The sequence below is a fragment of the Gobius niger genome (assembly GCF_951799975.1).
Source record: "Gobius niger genome assembly, chromosome: 7".
NCBI classification, from domain to species: Eukaryota; Metazoa; Chordata; class Actinopteri; order Gobiiformes; family Gobiidae; genus Gobius; species Gobius niger.
This window is the reverse complement of record NC_136858.1, coordinates 13,315,599-13,331,295: the sequence shown is the minus strand read 5'-3', so window position 1 is coordinate 13,331,295 and position 15,697 is coordinate 13,315,599. Positions and strand designations below refer to the sequence as shown.

At 41.1% G+C, this 15,697-nt stretch overlaps 3 protein-coding genes across 3 annotated transcripts; 2 read left to right on the top strand and 1 right to left on the bottom strand.

Moving 5' to 3' along the window:
• The first annotated feature begins 1,834 nt into the window (after positions 1–1,834).
• On the top strand, positions 1,835–3,202 carry LOC306965651 (DNA damage-inducible transcript 4 protein-like). Its single transcript, XM_079560171.1, has 2 exons — positions 1,835–2,284; positions 2,435–3,202. The coding sequence occupies exons 1-2, from the start codon at positions 2,128–2,130 to the stop codon at positions 2,932–2,934; spliced, it is 657 nt and encodes a 218-aa protein (XP_079416297.1). The 5' UTR covers positions 1,835–2,127; the 3' UTR covers positions 2,935–3,202.
• Positions 3,203–5,363: 2,161 nt separating this feature from the next.
• On the bottom strand, positions 5,364–12,633 carry dnajb12a (DnaJ heat shock protein family (Hsp40) member B12a). Its single transcript, XM_079560346.1, has 8 exons — positions 12,450–12,633; positions 11,953–12,127; positions 10,003–10,148; positions 9,737–9,913; positions 6,890–6,969; positions 6,705–6,814; positions 6,447–6,619; positions 5,364–5,504 (listed from the first exon to the last, which is right to left on the bottom strand). Exons 1-8 carry the CDS (start codon positions 12,580–12,582, stop codon positions 5,383–5,385), a joined length of 1,116 nt encoding a protein of 371 aa, XP_079416472.1. The 5' UTR covers positions 12,583–12,633; the 3' UTR covers positions 5,364–5,382.
• A 100-nt stretch (positions 12,634–12,733) lies between these two features.
• Positions 12,734–15,398, top strand: trmt2b (tRNA methyltransferase 2 homolog B). The gene is made up of 3 exons (XM_079560215.1): positions 12,734–13,606; positions 14,222–14,876; positions 14,913–15,398. Exons 1-2 carry the CDS (start codon positions 12,788–12,790, stop codon positions 14,831–14,833), a joined length of 1,431 nt encoding a protein of 476 aa, XP_079416341.1. The 5' UTR covers positions 12,734–12,787; the 3' UTR covers positions 14,834–14,876; positions 14,913–15,398.
• Positions 15,399–15,697: the final 299 nt, after the last annotated feature.

The window sequence follows — 15,697 nt, the reverse complement described above, 5'->3', positions numbered from 1 at the left end:
GTGCCCCCATGTGGCCTTGCAGTAGACTACAGCCTCGAGAACAGCCACATACATACTCACGACAGAACCTGCAAAAACAAGTTTAATGGAAACTCAACCTCTCACCTCATGGGAAGGTAGGCAACAGCCCTAGAGAACTATAAGACAGAATGCAACATTGCAGCCTATGTAAAAATGTAAAGTATGTTTTTTCTGGTTTTGGTTTTAGATTTGCCGTTCAATAAACATATTTTACTAATATTTTGATGAAAAAAGAGGCATTTAATTGGGGGTAGGGACTGCACTTAGGACTGTTGATAAACTAAGCTTGATTAGACACATTTGACTAGGCTCCTTGTCTGCAGCCCTGCTGTGCTATAGAGGCAATGGTTTAGTTTAAGTAAAGATTTCTGCAAGCCTATTCCAAAGTTTAGCCATGCATATGCACAAATAAAACAAATAAAATAGATATGGGGAATTATTACATAAATGTGAGAAAGAGCAACAAAATTAGACAAGCCATGATTTTCGGCATATGCTCTCAGGGCAAAAATGATAGAAACTTAGCTTTGACAACAATCCTGACTAGACTGAGACAAGACACTTCCAGATCAAACAACACGATCCATTATGAACTGAATACAAAGTCATATTGTTCATATTGGGGAAACTTTACAATTAACATCATTCTTATCTTGCGCAATAAAAGAAACAACTAGAAAGTCATCCCTGTTTTGCAAACGGGGGGATGGTGACTGAACTAGTGCGGACGTGTTCCTCTGCAGGGGCCCAAAACTTTTAGGTGCGAAACTTTTCCTGTCACATTCTGACGACTCTTTGCTAACCAAGCAAGTCATTTTCAACACTTGCAAAATGCTGCAATGGGAATGTTTCCCAGAAAGAGCAACCTGAATGGTTATTTGACTCTTTGCGCTAAACCTGAGAGGAAAACACTAAAAACAAATAGAAACCCATGTATAAGTATTGTATAAGTATTTGTCACATAGGCTAGAATAGATTTAGGCTATGTTCCTACAAGACAGTTAGCAAAGGTAGAACAAAAGAGTCTAGTGCTAAGCTAGCTTGTTTGTTGCTTGTTTGGATTCAGCCTGAGCCAAGCACATTTTCCCTAGTTCAGTTTTTCTCAAATGTCACGTTTTTGTACCTTTTTTGTCGCTATTTTGACACGTTTTTAGTTGTTTTTGTTGCCCGTTTTTAACTTTTGTAGTCGCCATTTTGACGTTTTTTCCTAGCGCCTTTTCATGACGTTTTTTTCATAGCGTTTTTGTTTTTTTGTTTTTTGTTTTCATTTTAGTCACTTTTTATGTTGCGTTTTTGTTGTTTTTAGTTGCGTTTTTTTTTCTTTATCGTCACGGTTTTGTTTTGTTTTTTGCAACTTTTTTATTGCTTTATCAAAGAAGCGGAACTGGAGAAAATGTGCGCGGTTTATGTGAGGGTTGAGGTCAATTGTCTATTAATTTTTTTGCACACTTTTCATTCACACTGCAGCTTTGCCTACTCATCCTTCTCCCTCGTAGTAGTGACACTTTTCCTGCTCAAACGTTGCAAAATCGCTGACGTTAACTTGTAACTGTAACAAACAAACTAGTCACGGTCAAAACTCACGCTGTACGTGCTTTACGTGTCACTCCCACTGTGCTAGGGGGCTATGCCACCACTTTGAATGACTAACTTTCTTACATGCCTTTTTGTTTAGTTGACTAATAGATGACACGATACACTCGTCACACCACAATACAGCAAATAATACAATGTATATGTCCATAGCGATAAGGAGAGACGACAAAATAAGCATGTTTTTGTTTTTACGCAGGGGGGTAGCCAGTCTTTACTTGGGACGCTTGGGGGCTTGAGGGGTCAGGGGACATCAAAGGGCCAAAATGTTACCAGGCAGGCTGGAGCGCTGGGTACGTGAGCTCAACCGTGATTGGTTGAGAAATGCTGTGGGCGGGGCCTATCAGCAGGGCTATTTAACGCTTTGTTCCATTGTTGCGGATTGTGTTTTCCAGCTGGTCTGGCTCAGGGGAAGGGGACCAACTGCACAGAAGATACCAAACATAGCACTTTTTTGTCATATACCCAAGTGTTTTTTGTTTTGTTTTTTTGGAACGCAGACTTGAAAAGAATATGACTTTTTATTGCAATCAATCTCCGGACGGAAGCTTTCCACCTTCCCCAGCAGAGGACAGGGGTCTGAATCGGCTGTCCTGGGGCAGTCTGCTGCATAGGCTAGTTGAACTCAAAGGAAATCAAAAAGATCAACAATGCAACTGGAGTGAAACTGGTAAGTCTACGAAGTTTGTTGTCCTTCATTTTGCATATAACAGATTCAGACTAGATTAAAAAAAAAAAAAGTATGATTTTTTTTTTCTTAAAAGTTATTGAGTTTTGTTAAGTTTTAAGTCATCCTAATGTGTTCTTCTTTACTTGTCAGGTTCTGTAGCAGACGTGTCTTTGTCAGAGAGTGACGACTGCTTCTTTCCCCTGGAGGAGTCGCTGGCTTCAGAAGCTGTGGCCACCATTGCACAAAGCCTGAGTGAGGCCTCACAGTTGCTGGGCTGCTCCAAGCTCATTCTGCCTGACTGTTTGATGCACAACATAAACCAGGAGCTTGTCCACTTGGCCCTCAGTGAACCGTGCGGGCTCCGAGGGGCCCTCATCGACCTGTGCGTGGACAGAGGGGACCAGGACTCGCCGAGTTCTGTGGATCAAATCGCAGTGGACGCCTATGTGGTGCCCACTTTCCAAGTGACTTTGGTGCTGAGGTTGGAGTCTGGTGGACTGTGGCCCAAAGTGCAGAAGCTTTTTAAGGGAAGCGGGTCACCACAGACGCCTCCGAAGCACCAGCCCACACTCAGACTGAGCCGCAGCTTCAGAGCCATCAAGAAGAAACTGTACTGTTCAGGAGAGCTTCTAGTAGAGGAATGCTGCTAACCCATGCACTACTGTCTTAATGAGCTGATCTCATTGAGCTAAATGTATGAATGCACTTGTTCATTCAACCTTGACTGTACTGGAGCTGTTATGTTAGTTTTATATTTGAAACACTTGTCTCTGATGGCAGCTACTCGCCTGCAGACGGGTGAATGAAAGACACGTCGTCTTTGCTGTGAATGTGAAATCCCGACGAGGCTTTTGTATTTGATACTCAAATATGATCATGCAACTTGTATATTTGATGCCTTTTGAAAATAAATTATTTTTTTATAAACTGAAGAGGTGCCCTTTTGTTCAATATGAAACTATTTCAGATTAAATAAGGCTGCATGATATGAGGGGAAATGGTGAAACCATTTCTACACAGCACACATTCAAATAAACTGACAAAAACTGTAAGCAGCTCGTTTTCTCATCAGAATGTCATGACTTTACATGAAATTACAAAATCAGGTCTAACAAGGCAAAACTGGAACTTACTAAAGTCATGGCACTTTTAAATGTATACACAACATTTATGTGATTTTGCAGTATGAATGATTGACAATTTGCACAGCTCTCAAAGCAGGGGGGGGGGGCAAAAAAAGTTCATAAATCATTTTTTGACAATTTTAATGAAAGAAACATAATAAATTTAGCATGTTAATTTAATAAATAAGATTTACTTTTAATTGTGCAATGATTTCTTATACTTAATCCAACAAGCTACAGGCAAATCCACGAATAACAGCATATTAAATGATATTAATCCCATAAATCCTGCACTTTTAAAAGTAAAATGTATGTACACATGGCAAGAACTATAAAAATTACACGCTTCTCATTTGAGTGGCTCAGAACTATTTCAACAGGAGGCCAGGAGAATTCTGAAAAGTTTTAGGAAGAACAAAAGGAATCAGGACAGAGAAAGCTTAAATTAGCAGCTTCGTCAAACTCTTTGAATAAACGGCTTTAGTGTGTACTTTTTCCTTGCGACATTGAATGGACATAGGGTCTTGGAGTAGAGTAAAAAAATATCAGCAGTCAACTCAAGCGTCACAGTTCTACAGGAAGTCGATCTACAGAGACTTGCAGAAAGGTTCCCTGATGAGGTCTGCTGCCCACTGCGAGTAAGGCATCTCTTCTGCTCTTGGTTTGCTAATGTTTTATGCTCCGGATGAGTGGGCATTAACAGTTTTCTTCTTTTGGAGATTCAAGTAGAGTCGAATCTGTAAGAACAAAAGAATTATAATTGAGAATCGCACTGCACTTCCACAAAATGTATTATCAATATGTACTGTATATCTACAAAGGCTTGTGAGACAGCAGTATCTCTTATTGATTATGGTTACGAAATCTTAAGGTCAAGCACTTTAGAGGAAGGCCTTGCAACCCATGGATATGATAAACAGGAGAGACGGTGGTCATTCAGTCTCATTCATAATGGGTCCATGTGGTCTGCGAAATTAAAATGGCACACCTAGCTTCTCCTACTGAGCATGGGGGGCAAAAAGGTGAGAGGCCACCGGATACAAGCCTCCACAGTTCTCCAGGGCCTGTCAATCAAAGCCTCGGGCTTGACATTATAATTCCACAGAACAAAAACTAGTGTGGTTAAAAATATGATACCCAGCCCGCGTTGTCACATGGGTCACAGCGATTTTTAGAATGAAATTCTGTTGAGTACTGCAAAGTCTTCTGGGTACAGCCAACAAACTTGGGATACTATCTTTAAAATCACAAGTCACTTCACATTTCACATGTAAGAGAAATGTACAATTTGTCATAGATATGGGATACTTTGTTACTTTTAGTTCTTTGCTACATAGCAGATTACATTAAAGGAACAGGCCCCTGTTTTTACATACTATGGTATTACCTTAGACGAGTTGATGAGTTACTGTCTGGTCTTTGTGCGTGCATAATAATATTAGGAGCTCTTCGATCTTACTGCGAGGACGTCCAAATGCTCCGAAGGTATTAGGATCACAATATAGTTCCCCTTTTTATCCGCTTAGAAAAACGACAATTTTTTAATTTTGTGTAACTAGACTAACCCCAGTTAGGAGCCATACCTATGCTGGGAGAGGCTAAATGCTAACAATATTTGTGTGACTGAGCGCACGCACAAAGACCGGACAGTTACGCATCAACTCGTCTAAGCTAAGGTAAGAACATATCTCAGTGGCTTATTCCTTTAAGTATGATAAGCAGCTAAAAGCCGAACTGTAAAAGGTAAGCTAATCTCTCTAAAGCTAGCAGTCACTAATGTATGAAAATCAAATCTTATCAATTTGCATATTCTATGCCTCAGAGCTGTCTTGTCTGTCTTAGAGCAACTCAAAAGATCAACTGTCTATGGGGGCAAGATGGTCCTAAAATGGGCCTTGGTCCGACAGCCTAGCATGACAATAAAAGTTATATATCAACACTGTTGCAAAGCTTACCTGTAAATGTGCATTGCTCTTATCCATCCAGCATAACCTGAATTTCAGATAATTTAGAACAACTCGGGGTTCCCATTCTCTGCGCCCTTTGGTACAACTCTGAGTCCCCAAAGTAACGAGCTCGATACAGTAAACCTTCCTCTGAAAGAACACAAAAATATATTTGGGTTTTTAGTAAATAATATTGTATCACACACAGTATATTACATGTCTCGAAGCAAGAACCAGATTTATTATATCGTGTGAATAACATTTAGGCCTTTGGTGCAGAATTTGCTGCTGATTGTATCAAACACACCCCATTTTAGTCAATCACAGCCAAGTCTCAAAAGAACAAACTGCAAATCCAGTAAGTATTTATATTTGAGCAACTTTATAGGTGTATGACGGTATAACACCCGCCCACTCACGGAAATGCTGCCAGGTGATTGGCTCTAACCACTGGTGGTTCAGATTCAAACACATCAAAGCAAGCAGCACAAGATGTATTCTCATGTGTTTGTGTGTACATAAGTAACGTGACAATTCAGCTTGCAGACAAGAACTATTAAATCCATGTAGTGCAACATTTCACTCTGTAAAAGCAAACATGTCCTCAGACCTGGAAAGTAACATTGCCTTTGCGCTCTCTTTGGAGCGGATGCTTCTTAACTTTGTTTAGGTGGCAAGTAGTCAACCATCGGGTCATTAAATTAGTTATTTAAAACAGGCTATTTTCAGATCATTCATTTTAATAAATTATTAAAGAAGCTTTGCATAGCTGAGCATTAGAAGCACACTTGACATCGCTGACCAGTTTATGTTTTGAATTTGAAAATGCCATTCTACGTCGTGTTAAGTTTAAGGTATACTTTATTGATACCTGTAATAAAATGGCGTAAAACAACCTTAGTATTTGCTCGTCTAAAAATCTCATCCTGTCAGTCCCCTCGCATCTAAATTCTTTCTTAATAAAACTGAGTAGAAACGGGTAGAGTAGGTGTTTACATGATACAGAAAATATCATATGAAAGAATATCCGATATTTCCCACATTTACAAAATCATTTTCAAACCAAAAGCATTGTCTGCAAGTAGAACATACTCTGCTGCTTCTCCTTCCAACAGTTATTCCTGAGGTTGGAGATGTAGTCCTCTTCAACGCTCCTCTCGACGCTTTTCAGAGTATTGCCGGCGTATTCTTCACTGAAGCGTTCTCCCACATAGAAAGGCACCTTCAGGCTTGCTGTATGCCTTTTGTGAATATGTCCAGCTGACCTACAGGAGATTGAGGACAGGGGTTATACAAGGACACAACAAGCAAGCTGAATACCCTCTATGTGTGCCATCTTTAGGTACTTACGGGCGGTAGCTAAGGCTGTAGGGAGGCTGCGTGACCATCAACTGGCTTAGAGCGGAGACAATGATGAGGATTAGAATGGGCATCAGCTGGACAAAAAGAGCCAGACCTCCCTGGTGTGAGAGATGTGTCATATTTATTCACAATGCCAATAAGATCAAATTAAATGACGGAAAAATATTAAATACATCTCTCTGCGGTTCTCTTCTTTCATGTGTATTGTGATGGCCAAAGTGCATTCTTCCATTTCTGTAAACATGAACATTGCCTGGAAACATGAGAGCAAAAATTGATTATTACACAGAAAGTGACACAGATAAAGGTAAAGTTCCACAGCAGTTTGACTCACTCACTTTAGCAACAGTTTAACATTGTTTACCTTCTTCTATGTCACTTCCTGTCAGTGTCCAGTAAGGAAGTGACACTTGACATCTTTAGCAAAATCTTAAATATAATTTAAGCAAAAATTGTGTCTAATTTGTCATATGCACTTTAAGTGATGATGTTATCGCTCTACTTCCGGATCCGACAGAGCTGTAGCCCTATTCACTATGATGGCTACAAAGCTCTTTTTACACATCTGATCACATGGAAATATTGCATTTACTCTGGATTTTCATTAGTGAGGGCCTTCTGGCATTAATGATCAAATTATTTTTTCCATACACAATAAAGGCTTATTTTAAATAGAAAATATCTTAATTTTACCTGGAGAAATGGTGAGCTATATTGTTCATGTTAGGTGTTAGCTATATTAGCTTTTGGCCTTTTATCTGTTGTTATTTCAGGAGATTTGGATAAAGTTTTTTGCTGTGTTTATCAGTGGAACACTCAACAATTTGGACCCGGAAGTAGCTAATTATTGCGTGTGATGTCACACTTACATATTATACTTTTTCAGGTATTTGGTGATGATTTAAAAGACTGATCACCATGTTAGATTTTGCTAGTTATAAAATGTTGATCGAAACAACTTATTTAGGGACAAACGAGGAGAAGGTGGTGAAAGACTGTAGTGGAGCGGAGAGAGCAGGAGGAAGAGGAACGAGTGGGGCTGACCAGTGCAGGACACCACCCACTGAAACAGGGACAAACCCCAGAGGGGCTGCACCGTTGCAGAGGATCAGAGGAGACTGAAGGCAGCCAGCCAGGTTTTCTCCGGGTGCTACAGTTTCCCCGACCTCCAAAAACAAGCTGGTTGGCCCACAGTGGCGGCTCAGTCGCAGTGGCTCAGGACTAACCCAACATCTGATCTACGTAATCGCGTTGTACGGTTGTACAATGACAAATAAAGTACTTACTTACTTACTTAAAGTTTCACTTGGTTTTATTTCCATTCAGGACAAGTTGCAAATTGCCTTTGACTCTACCCTCGCTCCTCATTCAAAACAACGAACTGCAAGTGCTCGAGGATAACGTTTCGCCCATGTCTTTTCTTGATATAATAAGCTGAAATGAGCGAGCTAAAGCCGGGAATTTTGCTCAACTGCCACAGCGCACCGTGACCCAGCGTTTGCTTGAAACATTGGATACATGGATGATGGTCAGAGAGGAGACGAGTGAAGGAGAAGAGGGGAGAGGAAACAGACACACAGATGGGAGACTCGCAGATCCATGTGTTTTTTCTTGAGGCGCAAGTGAACGCATAAATACTGAGCATTGTCTAAAGATTTTAGCCTGGGAATACCCATGCTGCTGTGTGCGGTCCAATCATTTTGAACTGCACAACAGCCTGGGGAACATGGCCGACATTTTCGCATTGATTTAAGGACCAATCACAGAACGAGGAGGGACGGCAAAACAATGACGAGCTATTCGACATACGGAAGCTTGTAGTTTGTTTACGGATAAAAAATGTTTTTTAAAGGTTTATTTACAGATCCAACATGACAGCTGCGATTCCATATTGTGATCAAGCTTTTGACCGAGTACTAAATAGTTTAGCTCGAAAGTTTACAGCAGGTGCGTCATACGTCATCTGAGACTTTGACTTTGAAAGTGTGTAGGAAAGTAACGCAAAATTCTGCACGCAATTTTTTTTTCCGATTTATAAAACACTGCGTATGTGCCAGTACGCAAATCCTAGCGAGGTTTGGGTTAACCTATAACCACACGATAAACTGTGGTGCATTTCATTCATAAACCATTGCGCACGTTGTACTTGAGCTCGGGTTCCGTGTAGGATAAAACAGCGGTTCTGTCCGGGTCAGTGTGATGGTGTCTGAGGAGGAAGTGGGCAGTGGGGCAGTGGTGCCGGTGCATAAAGACGGCCTCGTGTCTGAAGGGCATGTGACTCGAGCTTTGGATCTAAACCCAGTTGGTCAGACTTAAGTCTAGAGATGAGTCAATTAAAGCAGAGTTGGTACAGCGGGATCATTCCTGCTTCCTTTTCAAAGGGCTTCAGCGAGTGCCAGTGCGCATACACGGGTACGAGTGTTCACGAGCGTGCACGTATACGGACAACAACTTAAGTACACAAACAAGTCGCTTTTTCCCCCCACAAATATTGTGATAAGTTGCTAATTTCATTCTAATCTTTGTCATTTCTGAAGAAGTTAAAGTTCAAATTAACTATTTCAAAAGTGACCAAACATGACTTCCTCAAACTGGCTTCCCCTCGCTGCTTTCCTCGCCTCTCATCGACTTTCAGCAGTGTTTCTGAAAAGTGCGTACCTCGTACAGCAGTTATATGGTTTGCATGGAGGAGCGCAATGTTTCACGTTCACTTTGTTTTCTATAAATGCCACCATTGGCGCAGAGGAGCGGCTACGCAAAGTTTTGGCCTCATTTTATGCGCAGCAAGTTTGATAAATGAGGCCCCAGGCTATAAAGATTTTGTTCAAATCTAGGAAATGGAAATAAGCTCCTACAATGTATTTTTAATGAAGAAACATGTGATTAAAAGCCTCCACTATTACATGACGTATTAAAGACATAACAGACACTGTGTAAAAGAGAATACCTGATATGACGTGTGTAAAACGGGCCGTGGACATAATGCACTCAGAGTAAATGAGCCGTTATTGAGCACTTACTTGTTGGGAAGCCACCACCAAAGAACATATTGAAGAGATCCTCTGGTGAGATGTCTGCTTCAAACTCGCGATGGTGGTGTCTGTGTCGGCTGCTCGGCTGCGCACTCTCTTCTCCGTACTGATCATAATGTCTTCTTTTCTCAGGATTACTCAACACAGCATATGCGTTTCCAATAGCTGGACAAAACCATACGTAGTTACTCCTTTGATTTGCCTGTACATGAATTAGGTATAAATTGGTTATATTGTGTATTTGTTTACTGTACCTTTGAATGCCTCTGTGGCTCCGGGCGCATGGTTCTTGTCTGGGTGAAATTTCAAGGCTAATTTCCTATAGGCCTTCTTCAGGTCCTCTTCCGATGCATTCTTTTCTACTCCAAGAGTTTGGTAATAGTCTTTACAGCTTTTAATCCTGGAACAAACACAAACAAACTTAACCAACATGAGACATGATGTGCTGGCATCTGAGCTGAAGCTTATTGGTCTGATCTGTTCAGGAGCACTATTTAAATATCATATCAATAACAACATGTTTGAGGCCCTTCATAAGACTGTTGTAACAATGTTTTAATTTACTTTATCCTCAATGCTCTTCCTCTTTGTTTAGTCGAGCTAGTGATAAAATAGATCACTATTAATTAATGATCTAACTAATCACTAATGAATTTCAATTTCAATTGAAATGGATGAATTCAAATTCATCCATTTGAATTGCTAACATGTTTATTAATATGTATAAATGGAATGGATATATCTTTTGCTGTTATTGGCTTGTAGCATGATGTGACTTCCGCTAACCTGAAGTTGTGAGCACCAGTACTTACCGTCCAATTAATTTCCAAAAGAGAAAAAGCTTAAACCTGTTTGAATAATATTTTCTAAAGATTTACATGGTGGACTGCGAGCAGAGGAGACGTCTGCAGGTAGAAAGATCAGTAAGTTTGTCTTGAGGCTAAATGCTAACAATAAATTCATAACTAAATTAAATTATGATCGACCATAGACTATTGTTTCATGTAGTTCTGTTCATATTATTAACGTGAGCCTTTAGCTCCAAGACCAACATGCCGACCTTTACAAACATAGACATCTCTTCAAATTAAGTATTTGCTTCCTCAAACTTAACTCACAGTAAGCAATCATCTACTAAGAACTAAGAAAATACTATTAATTAATGAGCCTATAGTAATTTTAAAAGGAAATGAACAGGTAACACTGACGCACACGACTTTCAACAAGCCAATACCACCACCACTCACTCAAGCTTCTGATTGTTATTACCTGAATATTTATTGAATATTCCCCCCCCCATCATTTTTCTTTCTGCATGCCCTACCCTTACAGGAATAGGCCACCGTTATAATAATCCATTTTCTAAGCGAATAAAAAGGGGAACTATATTGCAAGGTGTAGTAATATCACTACGACTTGCAACATAGTTTTTTCCTGCCAAGAAAATCGACATTTAATTTTGTTTGACTATACTTGGATCGTGTAAAGGCTCATGTAACCATATTTACACAGGGAAAGAGCTTGGTAGCAACTAACTTCACCTCAGTTTGGAGCTATAACTATGCTGGCAGAGGCTATGCGAACGCCGTCTGTGTTCTGTTTACGTGACTGAGGGCACGCGTAAAGATCAGACCAGACTAAGCTAAGGTAAGAACATATCTCATTATTTAAAAAACGGTGGCCTATTCCTTTAATGTCATTATTATTGCTGAAAGGGTCACCACCAGCCCTTCTTTTGGTTGTCCTGCACAGCTTGATATTAGACCTCTGTCCTACATTTTTCATGGTGTCCTGTGAAATTAGTGTAACAACACCAATATTATCTTTTTTTTTTTTATTATCTTACCATTTTGAAAGTGTGTGTTATCGGGATGAACAGCCAATGGAATGGTTTCTAGGACCATACAGCAGCCTTTATTAACAAGATCTATAATAGGAATTTATTCATAATACAGTCATATATATATTTTAAAGCTTTACTTCGTCTGTCTGGCCCTCCAAGTCCCACCCGATTGCTCAACACTTTGTCCAACCATTCGAGGTGGTTAGTTTTTAACTGCTCGGTTTCATGTTCCATTATTATTTTGTACATTACTTTGACCTACAATGGCAATAGATTAATAATAATAAAAAGGCTAATCCTGTTCGAAAAGTAAAAGGCATTTTAAACCGCTTAGAGCCCTCGGGCTGTTGAAACGACTCACTTCTTGACCGCATCCAGTTGCTCTGCGGTGTAGGGCTTAGCCGACTCCGTGTGGGCCTGTCCGGCACCAGCCTCTCCTGTGTGGCCTCTGTGCCGCACCGATGGACCTTCACCGTTCGCTGTTGTACCGTTCTCACTGGGGGGTTTGCCATTTCTTGTGAGCAAATCCAGTAAACCTGCAATGTGACGTTAATCAGTTACAACCGATGTGGCGTTAGCTAAACAAGCGGCTCAGCAACATAAACTGCGTTAGCATGTCGCGTTAGCCTGTGACAATTTCTTCGTGGAAACCGCACTCATAGATTGCTGACAACTCTGACACTTGATGATAAATAAAAATAAGCATTTGTTTGTAGAGATGCCACAAACGTGCGCGCACACGAGCCGATAAACAAGGTAGTAGACGTTTAATTGCTATAGCGTTAGCCGCGTCGGTTTCATATACGGCCTACCATTTTACAAAACTTAGGCGCTAACCAAGACGCTTATTTGACGTACTTTGGGCTTGATCGGTCGGAAACAAACGCTGTGCCTTCTCCAAAAACTTCCTGGCTCTGTCCGGTTGGTCGCTGCTGATGGCATTTTGAGCAATTTTTATACATCGCTCCGCTTCGTCCTTGTTTGAATCCATCGCGACACAGCGGAAATGTTTACCAGCCCATAACAGACGCTTTTTGATGACGTGTACACACACACGAAATATGAGCAGTCTCACACTAAACGCGTCAGTCGGAGAAGGTGAAGTGGCTCGCATGTGTTGTTTGAGTTTATTTGGGGGGAAAACATGCTTTTTTAAATTGTCTACGCTTAAAGTATAGCTTTTGAATGCAGTCATTATGGCTTTAAGGGCTAGATCAGTTTTCTTTTGCAATCATGTAGTCTGGAATCCTTTCAAGACTGCTCATGTGCTGTTTTCTACCAACAACCAGAGGCAACTACTGTCAAAGCAGCCTTGTAAAAAACTAAAACCTCCTTCAGAACACCTGCCATGGGAGGAGAGGATTGCCGATGTGGTTACGCCTTTGTGGAGGTTGAGCTATGAGGAGCAGCTTGAAGTAAAGCAAAGGAATCAGGAAAGAATCCTCTCCCAGCTTTGTGGACACCTTTATGGAGATCCCACATCCATTACAGGTAAACCCAACTTCCCTGTCTTACCAATTCGGCCCTCTCCGGTTCAAAATGGATACAGGAACAAGTCAACATTTTCTGTAAACAAAGGGATAGATGGCAACCCAAAGACGGTTGGGTACTATGTTGGACTAGCCAGGCAGAAGAATATTGTCTGTGTGAATGGAGACCACCTGCTCAACATGCCTAAGAAGCACAAACTGGTGGCGAGATGCTACCAGGAGTTCCTCCGCCTCTCCTCCCTGGACCCCTGTCTGCTGTTTCACACCGGCGGGCACTGGAGAGAGATAACCGTCCGGACTAATGCACAGGGGCACACCATGGCTATAGTGTATTTTCATCCTCAGACACTATCACCAGAGGAGGTGGTTGAGCACAAGGCTTCGCTGTTGGACTACTTCATATCTGGACCGGGCTCAGTGTGCCAGCTGGACTCGCTTTTTTTCCAGGAGAGCTCCATGACACGCTGCACTCATGAAGAATCGCCTTACCAGCTCCTGCATGGGGTGTCTTACATTCATGAAGAGGTAACTTAAAAAAAAAAAAGGTGTAAATTCTTATGGCTGGTCCAAATCAGGGACATTGACCTTTTTACCTTTAAAGGGACTATACCTAATTTTGAACCTTTTTAGTCAAATTGTGACCAAATGGGTTTTTACCATCACAGGTGTCCTCGGGAGTCTCTTTGTGACGAAAAAGGTAAACCCCCTTTTGTCACATATTGACTATTTGGGTTGACCGTTGGCGCAAACTTACAACATACTTTTATGGAGCAAAAATAAATGTACCCTTCTAAAAGAAAAACAAGTGTCAGTAATAGCTCCTTTAACTTCAGGTGGGCCAAGTGTGAACACATCCTAATGGTCTACTTTCTGACTGGATAATTGTCTCAACAACTAATACAACAAATGGAAACAAAATGGAAACAATGGAACATTTTGTAATTGGGAATAAATCAACATAACTGTTCTCAGTGAAATCAAAAAAATGATTTGAACATGTTTACTTCATATCTGGGGACACAGACAGGTCAAGTTTATGCAGTGTTTTATAAAATTCCTACATAAACCATAAGGCCTGTCACACATAAACGAAATTTGTCTGTGCTATGAAAATGTTTTTTTGTTGTTGTTTTTTTACAGATTCTTGGCTTCAAGTTCCGCATATCCCCTGATGCCTTTTTCCAGGTGAACCAGGCCGCTGCGGAGGTCCTCTACAGTATAGTCAGAGACTTGTGCATCCCCAATCTCACAGAAAGAACACCATCTGGTGGAACTCTCCTCGACGTGTGTTGCGGCACTGGCGCTATTGGCATCATCACATCCCACAGAGCGGACAAAATCATTGGCATCGAGCTGGTGGAGCAGGCTGTAGAGGACGCAAAACACAACGCTGCTCTCAACAATGTTCGTAACTGTGAATTTATCGCCGGTAAAGCAGAGGTGGTGCTTCCTCTTCTCATGGAGGATTCAGGCTACACACATTCTGGGCTGACAGCGGTGGTGAATCCTGCTCGAGCCGGCCTGCATCATCGTGTGGTCAGAGCGTTGAGGAACCAGTCTAATATCCGCAGAGTGGTTTTCGTGTCGTGCAGACCGGAAGGGGAGGCCATGAGGAACTTCAGAGAGCTCTGCTGCGCCCCCGATCCACAGAAGAAACTCCGAGGAGAGGCTTTCACACCGACGCTAGCCGTGCCTGTGGACATGTTCCCACACACGCCGCACTGTGAACTGGTACTTCTTTTTGAAAGGTAGTGATTAGAGTGTTGTAGGTTGTTCATGGGGTGTCCTTTTAAGGGTTTATTGCTGTGGCTCTCAATTTTTTTTTTGCCAGTGAACATTTCCTTCAAAAATCAGGAACTTTTCGATATTTACAAATTGAAAAAGTAGCCGACACTGTCACAATGAGGTGCTGTTAAGTTATTCTGTCCATGCTTTCAGCTTCATTGATTTTTTTCAGTGTCTAAATCAACAATAATCTCTGGGGAAAATATAGTATTTTAATAGATTCAAACTGCAAAGTACTTTATGGATAGCAGCTGGGTTACAGGGTGATGGTGGGTCCCAATGCCAATGGTTTATTGTGTGAGATCGATGTAGGCTGCCATTCTACGCCCTCCTGGCCTCCACCAATCACTCACTCACGCAGTAAATTCACACAGACAAGGTGGGTTAAGTGTCTTGTTCAAGAACACAACAATAGTACAGTATGCACCATTTGGAGCTGGGATTTAAACCGCAGAGCTATGGATCAGTGAACAATTGTTCAAACTGAGCTTCCGTCACCCCATTTGCCAGATGTATCTAAATTGAGTTGAAGAAAGTTCCATATATTTGCAAAAAGATCACGAAAGTTCTTAGGAAAGTGTCAGATCAGAATAAGAATAAATAAAGTGTGGCACTTTTAGATAATATAACATGTTATTGGGCCTGGGACAAGTTGAGTTTCTCTAAATTATTGACTATATATTATACAGTAAATCAGTCTTGACAGTGAGTAAGATCTTTTTGGGAAAGTGCAAAGGTACATTACAGGGACTGTTTAGAGCAATCAGTACAGAAACAGGTATTAACAACACCAACTTTAAGTGGAAAAAAACATTAGTATTATTTTGTCTC